At 40.2% G+C, this 15,000-nt stretch overlaps 1 protein-coding gene across 6 annotated transcripts in view; it reads left to right on the plus strand.

Annotated features, from left to right (window-relative positions):
* The window catches only part of LOC143020350 (beta-1,4-mannosyl-glycoprotein 4-beta-N-acetylglucosaminyltransferase-like), a 97,744-nt gene that overhangs the window by 68,255 nt on the left and 14,489 nt on the right, over window positions 1–15,000 (plus strand). For all 6 annotated transcript variants that reach the window (XM_076176706.1, XM_076176704.1, XM_076176708.1 and 3 more), the window contains exons 3-4: window positions 10,922–10,976; window positions 11,517–12,967. In XM_076176706.1, coding sequence (XP_076032821.1) covers window positions 10,922–10,976; window positions 11,517–12,967 — 1,506 coding nt within the window. The remainder of the gene's footprint in view (window positions 1–10,921; window positions 10,977–11,516; window positions 12,968–15,000) is intronic.

Below are 15,000 nucleotides of genomic sequence, written 5' to 3' on the forward strand. Positions count from 1 at the left end.
AGGACATTTTACCCACAAACGCTTGTGTGAAGGAAATTAACCAGTTAAATCTTCTCGTTAGATGAGGTGTTTAACATGATTCCGTTGTGCCTATTTAAACAGAGATGTGCTGTTTAACAATAACTTAGGTGATATAGCCCAAACTGGAACCATACATAAATTTAAATCTAAGAATGATAATTGGAGAATAAGATGATATGTCCTAAATGGAAATCATTCAAGAATTTTAATCTGGGGATGGTAATTGAAGAGTAAGAGGCAGGCAACGAATCACAACTCGCTCTCAAGAATGTGATTCACCATCATGGTCTTGGACCACGTGTTGGTCTTGCGATCGACAGCTATTTCTCTCCCGGATGAGAACTCGGAGCTCATAGATGGCCCAGTATATTGGTAATACGATGACCTTGTATAAGCATGCACACCCTAACTTCGCGCGTGTGTGTGTGTGTATGTGTGTGATTCGCCATGGTCTTGGATCATGTGTTGGACTCGTGATCGACAAATATTTCCCTCCCGGAAGAGAGCTTAGAACTATGGGTAATGCTGTGAACTTACACGCACACACACACCCAATTCCCCGCCCACCAGAGTTGGAGTAACAACCTGCAGCGCAGCGATACTGAAATTATTTCAGCCCCGGGCGGGATTCGAAACCGGACCGCCGTAAAGTGACAGCCGGGAACTCTAACCACTACGCCACGAGTTGTGTGCGTGATATGGCACAATACAACAGCGAAACTGAACTGCACGTCGGCCAAAGAGACTGAGGTCTTGGGCGCAGCAGCAGCGCTACCTGTAGACAAATCGTTTGCGAGCCGTTATGACGTCATTCTTATGCGTACATTTGCGTCATAGACTGTAAGGTCTCTTGTCAGTTCAGTTATAGTCATCCATTGATCCGTTGCCTTACTGTCAGGCACTTGAATGATTGCCTCTAAACACACAGACTGGCTTTTATTTTTACGTCATCTGGAAGTTTGAAATTATTTGGATTGCTATACAAGCACACACGAACATAGCTCGTTTATGCTCGTGTTGGACTGTAGATATCTTTGTCTAATGTCAGACGATATATCGGGGGTGGGGCCGCTCCGAACATTAAAACGTCTTGCTTTCCTTACATGCAAGTATAATTGTTTTTCTTTCCAAACTGATTAATTTTGCAAATATAATTTTCGTCGCATAGAATACGATATACTACTTGTATTTGGGTTGGCTTGTAATAATTAATGTTGTCGATAAAACTACGTCAATGCAACAGTGTTGAATTATAAACTTGAGGGAGTTCAGTTTGGGAGTAATGATGTTGGTATTGAGGTTAACTCCGTTTTTCCAACGAACTGGATTATTGTAAAACTCATCGAAAAACGTATTTAGGTTCAGTGTCAGATGCAGACAAACGGATAGATAAGTAATTAAATAAATACATTTATAACTGAATTGATAAATGAAACACGCCAGTCTTGTCTTGAAATCAACACACTAGACTACAATTTGCAAAACATGTCCTCAAAACCCCTTTTGGTTTAATGTCTGATACAGACAAGTAAAGTAGAAAAAACAAATCGGTAAAATATGAATAGATAAACAAATCAATGAATAAATTATGAAAGACACAGTAGGTACGCCGGTACCCAAACCGCCTTGCATGGTCGGCACAGCAGCATATTATCATCGCTTAAGGTGTCTTTGGTCTTCACAATTCGAGCCTGACCGACGCCTCACTCGCCACAGAAGGCTGCATGGAAGGGTGTACTCCGCTCCCACCTTATCACTTCACTATGGCAACAGAATGAACATAAATAACAGCGCTGGCAAGCCATTACCGTGAGGACAAACCCGTTAAAGTTGCCCGTACATACACGTGCACCTGCTGCAAACCGATTTTCCAATATTGATAATCTTTTGAATTAGAAAAAACTCTAATATTAATTACGAATTCTGGCGACTCTCCAAATAGAAGGGTTTCCATGTATTTTAGCAGCCATCACCACACGATTCTATTTAGCTAAAGGGAAGATAAAACGATATTTTTATTACAGATACAGATAGTTTCCATATGTCGCCAGATCGTTTGATTCACTTGAGGGGAAAACGTCACGCGTCGCTTTAGGGTTGAGAGTCCCGGTGAGCACTTTCAGAATGGAATCATTTGGTGTTAGCCAGAATCATATCAATGTTAGAACTTAAGTGATTATTTAGTACAGTAACTTTTGCCTCGAATTTCGCTGATTGTAACGAAATTGCACAAATTGAAAAGTTTGTGTTTTCAGACGCTATATTGCAAATGGACCGAGTGCTTGGGAATTGCATGCTACATTATATGAATCGCACACGCACGCGCGCACACACATATACACATATACATAAACACACACGTACACACACACACACACACACACACACACATGCGTGTTGGGGTGTGCATGTGCGTGCAAGGTCACAGCATTACCCATAGATCGGGCAATATAATCATGAGATCTGAGCTGACATGCAGGGGTGGGTAAAAGCTGTTAATCACCAGACCAATATGTGATTCAAGACCGTGATGAATCACACGCAGTACATGTGCACGGAAACGCGCGTGTGTGTACGTCTTTGTGTGTGTGTGTGTGTGTGTGTGTGTGTGTGTGTGTGTCGCATGGTGTCCCTATCATGCGTAGCATTTCCAATGCTCGACGCCACAAGTGGTCGAGGCCAAAGGTTGGGACAAGAAAAGAATGCTAGTAAGAACTGAGAGGGATTTTCTTTAAGATTAGTCTCCAGATAAGAAAATACAATCTGCGTGACAATACGAGTGTCCCTAGAATACTGACTTTAATTAAATTAATGAATTTATGAAGTTAGCGTCCCTTACATGTAATTTTCTCTTCCTCTCCTTTTCTTTACATCCACCTCTTCCCGTCTCTCTATGGTTCTGTCTTCTCTGCACCGGAGACTGATCACGTGAACACAACCTACTTCCCCAGAATTTCAAGAACCATCACAGGTGAGGAAGTGAGAAATCCTGGTAAATCAAAGCCCTGTCCATTAAGGCAAGCCGCTGTTTTATATCAACCAATCAATCAAATCAGCCACCCCGAATCCACTGCTGAACAAAGGCCTCCTTCGTAGCATTCCATGATTCACACGACCGCGCCAACCCTCTGCCACGTCACTCCTGTGAACTTCTCTATCTCGTCTCTCCACCAGTAATATCTGTATGAGGTTGACGAGGGCTCTGGTGGCGTCCTGTTGCACCAGCGATATGACAGCGTTCCCTTTTGCGTTAGGATCCCTGAAGACCCTAGCTTCCGGGGCTTGGACCCCTGAAGACTCTGGCTTTCAGGGTTTGGACCCCTGAAGGCCCTAGCTTTCAGGGTTTAGACCCCTGAAGAACCTAGCTTTCAGGGCTTGGACCCCTGAAGACCCTAGCTTTCAGGGTTTGGACCCCTGAAGACCCTGGCTTTCAGGGTTTGGATCCCTGAAGACCCTAGCTTTCAGGGTTTGGTCCCCTTAAGACCCTAGCTTTTAGGGCTTGGACCCCTGAAGACCCTAGCTTTCAGGATTTGGACCCCTGAAGACCATGGCTTTCAGGGTTTGGACCCCTGAAGACCCTAGCTTTCAGGGTTTGGACCCCTGAAGACGCTAGCTTTCAGGGCTCAGGCCCCTGAAGACCCAGATTTCAGGGTTTGTACTCCTGAAGACCCTAGCTTTCAGGGTTTGGACCCCCGAAGACCCTAGCTTTCAGGGTTTGGACCCCTGAATACAATAGCTTTCAGGGTTTGGACCCCTGAAGAACCTAGCTTTCAGGGCTTGGACCCCTGAAGACCCTAGCTTTCAGGATTTGGACCCCTGAAGACCCTAGCTTTCAGGGTTTGGACCCCTGAAGACCCTAGCTTTCAGGGTTTGGATCCCTGAAGACCCTAGCTTTCAGGGTTTGGACCCCTGAAGACCCTAGCTTTCAGGGCTTGGACTCCTGAAGACCATAGCTTTCAGGGATTAAACACCTGGCCCTCTCCCGGATGATCCTGGTGATTCTAGATTCAGTTTGGTCCTGTTCAGGTCCCCAGATCCTAAAACAATTTCTTGTATTCGTGCGCTCTACCACTTTTCTTTCATTCCTAATGTCTGCGGATTATTGATCTGCGTAAGCGGTTGATGGTAAATCGGTCTTTGATGTTATCAGTCCTTGATTCTTGTTCACTACCTTTTGAGGTAGAAACGCTAATGTTTACATTTATCTATTTGCTTTATTTTGTTATTTGTTTACGTCAATGGTCATTTTAAACAAAGCTTAATTCTCCATTATTTGTTCTAAAATAAGTTATTATGCTTTGCATTTCTACGTAATGAACATTAACGAAACAAATGGCAAACCATTGATACTAAATATGAAACAGATCGTACGACAAAAACGTAAAAATAAATGTTGGAATTTATCATCCCCCACCACCGCCTCAATAAATAAATAAATTAATAAACAAATAAAAGAATAACAGAGGATCGGTAGAAACTTGAGAGGTTGTCAATATTTCAGCGGGATTTGATAGCATCGTGCCGGACGAAAAATTATGGCACGAAGCGGTCAGTCCGTGGCCCTAATTTAGTACTCAAAAACCCATTCGCCAACAAAATACTAGATGACAGTAATAATAACCACAGAGGCGATGGAATCTAGTGAGTTTTAGAAAAGCTCAGACAAAGGGAACGTTCGGTAATGAGTGCCAATTATTTCCCTTTCAACGTTGTTATGAACATTAAAAATTCCTTTAGGGGTTTTGACTAGCCAAATTACGAAGAAATCGAGCTTAGGAGAAAACTGATACGCATATACGGAGAACTGTTCCTTTTTTTTTTTTTTTTTTTATTATTATTACTAAGTCCTAACCAAGAGCTGACACCTTGAATATCAACTGCAAAATCTAAGTCGTTAGAGATGGAAATACTTAGAGTCACACATGACGAACAGGTTTTGCACGAGTAAGGGGAGTCATAGAATGGTGTGAGAGATGCTTTTGTTCAGCAGTGGACTGATTGATTTTTTTTTTTTTTTTAAAGGTTGAGGATTTCAAGTTATGAATATTTGTTGTAACGATTTCCACTACTTGCATCTTAATGTGTGTGTGTGTGCGCGCGCTCGCACGTAGGAATGTATGCACACGTGCCTGGTCGAGGGTAATTTATCTGATATAAGAGGCAGTGAATCAGATAAATGAAATATTTACATATATATATATATATATATATATATATATATATATATATATATATATATATATATATATATATATATATATATATATAAACTGAATATAATTCTGTAGGTAGCCAGAATAGACATCCACAAGATGGTCCCTTCAGGAGTGACATTATTTCAAATCAAATCAAATCAGCCATCCTGAGTCCACTGCTGAACAAAGGCCTCCATAGCATTCCATGATTCACACGACCGTGCCATCCTCTGCCACGTCACTCCTGCAAACTTCTCGATCTCGTCTCTCCACCTTCTGTCCGGTCTCCCTCTTCCGCGCAGAGGTCCGTCATTGAATTCCTCCACGCAGAAGAGGTAGAACTAATCGACACTCACCGGCGTTTAGTGAACGTTTACGGAGTCGAGACAGTTGACGTTAGCACGGTTAGGAGATGAATTCGTTGATTCCAGAGTGGCGACAGAGATGTAAATGACAAATCGCGCTCCAGATGGTCATGCATAGTCTCTTGCTCGTCACTGACGAAACCGTATTGATAAGGGCGTGATTACATGGAGAATAAATTCTCGATGTGCGTGTGCGCGCTAGTGTATGCATGTATATATATATATATATATATATATATATATATATATATAATATGCATATATATATATATACATATATAAATATGCATATATATATATACATATATATATATATATATATACATATATATAATATGCATGTATATATGCATATATATATATATATATATATATGATATGCATATTTATATATATATGCATATATATATGCATATATATATATATGCATTTATATATACATATGTATATATATATTTATATATATATGCATATACATATGCATTTATATATATATGTATATATATATATGCATATACATATGCATCTATATATATATATATGTATATATATATGCATATATATATGCATTTATATATATATGTACATATATATATATAAATGCATATAGAATATGTATATATACCTATATATATGCATATATATATTTATATATATATATATTTATATATATATATGCATATATATATATGCATTTTTATATATCAGTGTATATATATATATATATATATATATATATATATATAGTATATGCATATTCATATATATATATATATATATATGCATATTTATATATATATCATATATATTATATATATATATGCATATTTATATATATATATATCGTATATGCATATATATATGCATATTTATATATATATCATATATATTATATATATGCATATTTATATATATATATCATCATATGCATATATATATGCATATATATATATATATGCATATATATATATATATATATATATATATATATAATATATATATATATATATATATATATATATATATATATATATATGCATATATATGTGTGTGTGTTGTACTGATTCCTCATCTTCAACCATGCAATCATTTCCACTAATATTCCGAAAATTGCAGTGTGCGCGCATACACGCGCGAACGCATACAAACCCGCACATGCACAGGTGACATTAAAACTGAATCAGATACGGAAAGCCTTTAACGTGTTTCTTGTAGCACATTTTGAAAGGCATGTAATTAAACCACACCCACGCTTCGGTGCAACCCGCACGAAAGGGGTGAATGTGGGAAAGAAGTGTCACCCCTTTCCACGATAGGGAGCTTTTGCAATTTTTAGCTTTAAATGGTGTATTCTGGTGCATACTGCATAGAATATCAATCCAGAACGGCACAAAATTACGAGTAACAGTTACGAGCCCATATATGTTGTTTGTTTGCTTTTTTCAGCTGGAAAAAAAACCGCGGGGATAAAACCAAACATCGAGAAAGCGTTCTTAAATACGCGGAATTTAACAGAAACGCGGAAGTTTCACATCTTTGGATAAGGCCAATGATAAAAGTTAAACGTGAGGATCACTCCAGGCGTTTTATTTTCGTTCACAAGAGGTCAAAGCAAACATATTTCTTGAAACTACACCAATGAATTAAAAAAAGAAAAACAAATGTTTGAAACAAACAACCTGCTCATATTATGAATTCATATACAATTGACACGTTTAAAAAAATGTGCCTAGATAAATATGTGGATTCCAACCTCAATCTAACTTGATTCTTTGGTCAAGTCAATGGTTCTTAACAGTTTCCACTGTTTACAACCCCTTTCAATTTGCAAGCAGCACCGTAAGGACCAATCACATTGGTCTGTTGTTGTTTGAGTCTGTTTTGTATTCTTTTGTATAATAAAGAAATATAGTAGTGTGACAAGATCACTGCTTACTTACACACATTACTTGTTTGCTAATTCAATTTGTGTACGCACTCGATTTCGGCTACCATAGACAGATCGAGTGGAACGTAGCACACACACACGCGCGCACGCACACAGAATCACACAGACACATATGATGTGATGGTTCTGTGTTCAACTACTAATTCAGCGGTCTGAGTTCGACTCCCTGCCCAGGGCTAAAAAGCACCACAACACTGCGATACGAAGCATAAACTCTGGCTGAAATAATGAAAGCTTCCAATCTGCCTTCACAAGAGACTTTTTAGGAGGATGTGGACTATGATACTGGGTTAAAGATGTATATGCAGAAGCGAAGAAAAGTTCAATTTAATATTGGGATCACTGAATGCAAGAAAAGCATCATGGCCCAATGGGGTCTCAAACTGGGTACTAATGCAGGTAGCAATCGTCAGTCAAGATTTGTAGTCTGTATTCATTAAAAGGGATAGTGCTACAGACCTTTAAAGGGGCCTCCTACCATGATACCATTCCATAAAGGGGTAACAGGATAAAAGGTTAAAGGGATACAGATGTCTAACCAACACGATAGTGACATTGTTCGAGGGAATTGTGAAAGATCGGTTGGAGAAGTACCCCTTAAAAAAAAAAAAAAAAAAAAAAAAAAAAAAAAAATTTAATGAACAGTTAATTCAACTTCAGATCAGAAAGATTTAAGTGTGTTGGACCTATTCAACTTTTACTCGAGAGCGATCGATGTGCTGCAGGAAAGAGAGGGTTGGGTGAATTGTGTATACCTGGATCATGATTGCCTCAGTGGAAATTGGAGTATATTTGAGAACTAAAATTTGAATTATTACATTGGATGGAAGATGTCCTGCAGTGCAGGTACATGAGAACAGAAGTCAAGGATAAGATACAAGGATAGAGGGTAGAATCTAGCAGAGTCCTACAAGGGTCGGTAGTAGCACATGTAATGTTATAACATTCGTTCTCCAAACAACAATAAATAACATAATTCTCAGTGGATTATCTTTGTACTTTTAAACATGCGATTATAAGAGGCTCTGGCCAAGACAATTGTATAGCTCAGTAGAAACGACACATGAATTCAAAACAAGGTTCGATGATTAAAGGACCAAGGGGCGGGACCCCACGAACATAGCTACTTTCCTGTACACTACAATTAGGTAAAGACACATTAATACATCTACACATGAGTACACACGCGCATGCGCGCACACATACACAAACGCACTCGGACTCACGAACAGCCATTTACACTCACGCACACATTCAGCCCATAGTGTAGTTCTCCAAGTACTGACTTCTTTCAAGGAGTACTGCGACACAAGACGGGGAGGTACCACGCTCTGACGTCAGCAGTGGTCTATAATGACGTCATACAGTGGGCCACAGTTGATGTCACAAAAGGTGCTTGCTTGCCTCCCCTCTCTCTCTCTCTCTCTCTCTCTCTCTCTCTCTCTCTCTCTCTCTCTCTCTCTCTCTCTCTCTCTCTCCTCTCTCTCTCTCTCTCTCTCTCTCTCTCTCTCTCTCTCTCTCTCTCTCTCTCTCTCTCTCTCTCCTCTCTCTCTCTCTCTCTCTCTCTCTCTCTCTCTCTCTCTCTCTCTCTCTCTCTCTCTCTCTCTCTCTCTCTCTCTCTCCCTTCCTTCCTTCCTTCCTTCCTTCCTTCCCCCCAAGTTTCGGACGGACTACACACGGAACAAGTGACCCTTTAAATCAAATGAGAACATTCGACTACGCTTGCAACCAGGCTTCGATTTGTTCAGACTGCCCGTGTCATGAAGCTCAACAAAAATAAAAAGTGCACTGGTAAAATCTAGTACCAAAAATACATAAATTGGTAATTGGAAAAACAAAAAGAAAATTTGGAACTTGACGCGTGTCACATGACACAAGACCCTGGGCACGTTTGACAAAGATCTCTCTCGCCCCCCCCCTCTCAAAAAAGGGGGGGAGGGAGTTGACTGTTGACTCACTGACGCTTCTGTCCTTGTGGACAATCTCACGCTGCCGGCGTGCCCCGTGGTGGGAAAAAGAGAAGGCTAATAGTAGTCCACCCGCATTGCAGAGAAGGACGACTTCGTAACTGAAGGGTAACTCGAGGTCATGTCCACCTCGGGCATTTTCGCAACCTGGGCAACCCGCACCCCGAAATCGTCTAGCATCACCTACAAAGTGCTTTCGAGAGAATGAAATAATTTGATGTTACCCATGCAAGTGAATGACATATGCACATATACAAATAAATGTACACACACATACTACATAAGAACATAAGAATAAAGGAGACTGCAAGAGACCATAAGGCCTACACTAGGCAGCTCCATATCCATCACCACCTGTCATCCCCATCCATAAAGTTGTCTGATCGTTTTTTAAAACAACTGATAGTTTCAGCGATTACTACATGGTTACTAAGTTTATTCCATTCATCGACCACCCTATTAGTAAACCAATTCTTGCCTATTTCCTTCTTAGATCTAAATTTGTCCAGTTTATACCCATTACTGCGAGTCCTGCCCTGTTGTTTTATTATGATGACCTTGTTTGCTTAACCCTTGTTATAGCCTTTGATCAACTTGAATACTTCTATTAGATCACCCCGCACTCTGTGTCTTTCCAGAGAGTGTAAGTTTAGGTGCCTAAGCCTTTCTTCGTAAGGCAAATTTCCGAGTCCATGTATCATTTTGGTCATTCTTCTCTGTACTGATTCTAGTGAATTTATGTCCATTCTGTAGGACGGAGACCAAAACTGTACCGCATTGTCAAGGATGGGTCTAACTATCGCTAGATAGAGTTTGATAATTACCTCTGCACTTCTATTCGTTACCGTCCTTGCAATGAAACCTAATGCACTGTTAGCTTTATTTCTGGCGCTAATGCACTGCTTCCTGGTTTTAAGGTCCGGACTCACTAGAACTCCCAAGTCCCTCTCGCACTCAGATTTTTCTAAAAACGTGTTATCTAAGTTGTATCTATTTTCGGGGTTGTGTAGCCCTACGTTTAACACGCTACACTTAGAGAAATTGAAGTTCATTTGCCATTTCACCGAGTACCACCAACACCAAACGCCCCTTCCCCTCATCAGGGGACTTGTCGAGTCAGAGTATACAGCCATTTCATACACACAAAAATCACTTGGCTCCTCTCTCAGGGAAGTCAACAGTGCTAAGAATAGAAGAGAAGTGCGGGATTCGAACCCGTGACTAGGATGCAAGACCCACGCGCTTCCGATTACCCCACTAGCGTAGAGGACATTTCGCAAAAATAAACAAATCAATCATTAAAATAGTCTCTCCAAAGGCCGAAACGACTTAAGTTCTTTAATAAGACTACGCCAATATCAACTGACCTGACTCTACCTAAAACTTGAGTATCGTTTCATTTTTATGTAATCTTTCTCTTTGCAGGAAAATTCCCATCAAGATCATCGGGTTCACAGGAATCTTGACAGTAACCATTCTGGTAAGAATAACTTCAAGTTACACACGCGCGCACACACACACACACACACACACACACACACACACACACACACACACACACACGAGGACAGTAGTGAAAGTTAAGATGTCAGAATGGAGGGCAGTGACAAGTGGAGTGCCACAAGGGTCAGTACTAGTTCCTGTAATGTTATATACATCAGTGATGGTATCGAAGGTACAGTAAACTATGTCAGCGTGTTTGCAAACTATGCAAAAATCATGAGAGGGATTTTTTTAGGAGTGGACTCAGAATGGCTGACTGACTGAATTCTGCCATACTTATTATTACAAATAGCATAGTTCTCTCTGTATGAAGAATATAATATTTGTATATGTAGCTACAAACCACGAACTAGATTTATATTGATTTTCTTGTTAATTGTTAATTTATGTTATAGTCACAAAGCATTATCCTTACACTAGATTTACATATTTTTGTGACTATATATCTGTAATATATACAGTATAGTCACAAAATATACTTATCCATATAGCCAATTTCTTATTTTTTTTCTTGCAGGTGCTACATACAACAATCAATATCACGCCATTACAGACAAACTACAGTATAATTCAGAATAGTGTCTCCGAGGGTGTAGATTTTTTAAGAAATATAAGACTAAGTCCTCAATACAAGTCTAGTCAGACACTCTTGATAGACGGTGAAAACGAAAATTCAAAACAAGACTCGAAAAAGTTAAGTGACGTTAAACATGAAAAGAACTACGCCGAGTCGGCGCGACTGGTCGAAGATCACAAAGCCAGTGGTGAAGTAGAGAAAGCGTTGATTAATCAAAAGGCAAGTGCAGAGTTGACACACGTAGTGAAAGACGAAAATCCAAGTGTCGAAGTAGGGAAAGGTGAGCGAACTACTGTCCAGTCGACAGAATTGATCAAGGATAAACAGCCAAATGTGGAGTCGATCAATGCGATGAAGGATCAACAAATGACTGTCGGGTCTACAAAGCCGGAGGCTGACAGAACTAGAGTTTCTCTGGCGTTGCCAAAGGATGAGAATGAAAAGACAAAACCTGCGACAGGGTTTGTCAGATGTAACAAAGATACCAAAGAAGTGTTTTCGTTCGAAAAAGACTCTCAGAAATACTTCGAGGGGCTGGGCCACGGTCTCGAATGTTTCATCAGGGGTACTAACAGAACAGCAACCTTAGAGAAGCTCAAAGAAAATGGAAAAGGAAAAAAACACCACGCCACCACCTGTTCCTGTCTGCCAAACTATTACGGCGACCTGTGCAGCATCCCAGCGGCAGTCTGGCTGGGCTGTCCGGAGCACATCAAAATCCTCATCAAGAAGCGGTCTCAGCCTCGACGTATCATCAACGGCCTGCCCTTCCACCACGAGCTCGACATGCTCGAGGCGCGCCTCGACGAGATCGGTGACGTTACGGATGCCTTCATCGTGACAGAGTCCAACTACACCGCCTTTGGAGACCCAAAACCTCTGTGGCTTCTGGAAAAGCTCAACCACGCTTACATGTCCAAAATCCAGAAGAAGATCATGTATATCCTCTTGGACTGGTTTCCGGAAGGCGGAAAGGAGGACGGCTGGGTCGCCGATGGGTTCTCTCGGGAGTACCTCGGTCGTTGGGGGTTGTCCTGTCTCAGGGACCTCCGCGACGACGATATCTTCGTTCTCTCAGATGCGGACGAGCTCCCTAGCAAGGAGGTCATCACCTTCCTAAAACTGCACGAAGGCTTTCCGGAGCCCATCTCCTTGTCCCTGCGCTGGACAGTCTTCGGTTTCTTCTGGAGACCGCAACCGGACGACAAGCAGGTAACCACCAGGAAATCTGTGGTCACCGTCAAAACACTTCGGGAGTTCCTTGACAAGAACGCCTACAAAATACGCGCCGGCAGAAGTTTTGATAATCCCCCTCAGGAACAGGGTTTCTGGCCCTGGAATATTGGGGTGATAAACCACTATGGCGGTTGGCATTGTTCATGGTGCTTTAAGTAAGTATTCTAAATTACCATTAGATAATTTCTTTCAATAGTTCACCAGTTGCACGCTCTGCGAAGTGGCTAGGCATAGTAGCCTCTGTCTACCTCTGGCTTCTCTCTCTAGTTCGCTCGCTCATAACACTCACATAACAACAAGTAGCAGTAGTAGTAGTAGTAGTAGTAGTAGTATCCTCATCCTCACTTGGTCAGCTCTCGTATGTCAGAGTAACCAGGTTCCCACCCCATAAATTAGTACACATACATAACCTAGATTTTTAAGCAGGCAGTAGTAGAAAGTCGAATAAGTGAAAAATAATGTTGAATATTAGGCAATAAAATATAAAAAGTTCGTCGACCACAGTCATTGGCAGGAGCAGGGCCTATGAACTTTGTCGAAGACAAATCTTGACCGCTTTCACTACACAGTTCCACAAAGATTAAGGTCGCTTATATATCTATATATATATATATATATATATATATATATATATATATATATATATATATATGAATATCTGGGGAGCAGATTCTCTTGTATGCATGCATTGTTAAAATCGACAGCATTAGTGAGGTTGATCTTCTTGTGGGTATAATGATGTGTGGGTATAATGATGTGTGACCACCTTTCCCCACAAACATCCCCTAAGCCCCAATTCATTGATATATACTACCATAACATCTTCAACAAGGGTTACAAAAAAGATGAGAAAATAATTAAAGATATCATCACTAAAAACTGCCACCCGGTTTCTAAAGATAAGGAAATCCGCGTGGTTGTTTACTATTCCAACCCTAAAACAAGCTCATTGGTAATAACTAATAACTTAAATAGTAATACTGAGACCATGTCTAAAACTAATTGTGTATATGAATTTACTTGTACAACCGGGAACTGTGTAGCCCGTAAAACAGCATATATTGGTTTTACTAGATGTAGTCTCAGTAGGAGAATAACTATGCATTTGCAAAATGGGGCTATAAAACATCATTTAATGAAATACCATAACCTAACAGCCACCCGTGAATACCTAGTTTCAAACACTAAGATTATAGCAAGCAATAGGGATGTACATAAACTTAAGCTTCTAGAAGCTATGTTTATCAGGGAATGTAGTCCTATTATTAATATCCAAAACAACATGACTTCTGTCATCGCATTGTTTAGCAGTGCAGCCAAGCTACTACCGAGCGCGACCTCTCTCCGAACCCCCCCCCTCCACCTCCCACCCACTCCTTCCACCCCCCCCCCCCAACCGACCCCGCAACCCCCTAACGTATTAACGAGATACCACCCCCGCCCTCTAATCCGCCCTCCACCACCACCCAAGCCGGCTAGGGGCGTATATATATGTCACCGAACGAAGGCTTTCTTCATTTCATCGGACCTTTTAACTTTTGTAAGTAGCGGTCCCCATCAGCCCATGTATAGTGTTAGAATGTGTGATTTTGCGCATTTTTTTTATATTTATTTCTATATTTGTATAATTGTTTAGATTTACATGTTGTTTTCTTTTTACTGTACGTCAATATTATCTATGTTACAGAATTTCCTGAAGATGTCTCTTTGTTAGACGAAACGTTGAAATAAATTAATCATTTTGGCAACTTGGTCTATGCCCACCCTCCAAATGGCAGAATATTGGTTAGAAAACTGGAGAATACCCACAAGAAGATCAACAACCTCACTAATGCTGTCGATTTTAACAATGCATGCATATATATATATATATATATATATATATATACATATATATATATATATATATATATATATATACACAGTATATATATAATGTGTGTGTGTGTATGTATGTGAGTGTGTGGTAACGTGTCCAGGGCGTTACAGAGGGCTTGCGTTAGCAGTGTTACGGTTAATAGCCCTTTGTTACGACGTATCTCAAGTAATTCATATTAGATGAGAATAAGAGCGTTAGCAATATTACGGTTAATAGTACTTTCTTACGACGTATCTCAGGTAATTCATATTAGACGAGAACGAGAGCGTTAGCAATGTTATGGTTAATAACACGACGTAGATGAGAACG

This window comes from Oratosquilla oratoria, chromosome 39 (assembly GCF_046742065.1).
Source record: "Oratosquilla oratoria isolate Oo_2021 chromosome 39, ASM4674206v1, whole genome shotgun sequence".
NCBI classification, from domain to species: Eukaryota; Metazoa; Arthropoda; class Malacostraca; order Stomatopoda; family Squillidae; genus Oratosquilla; species Oratosquilla oratoria.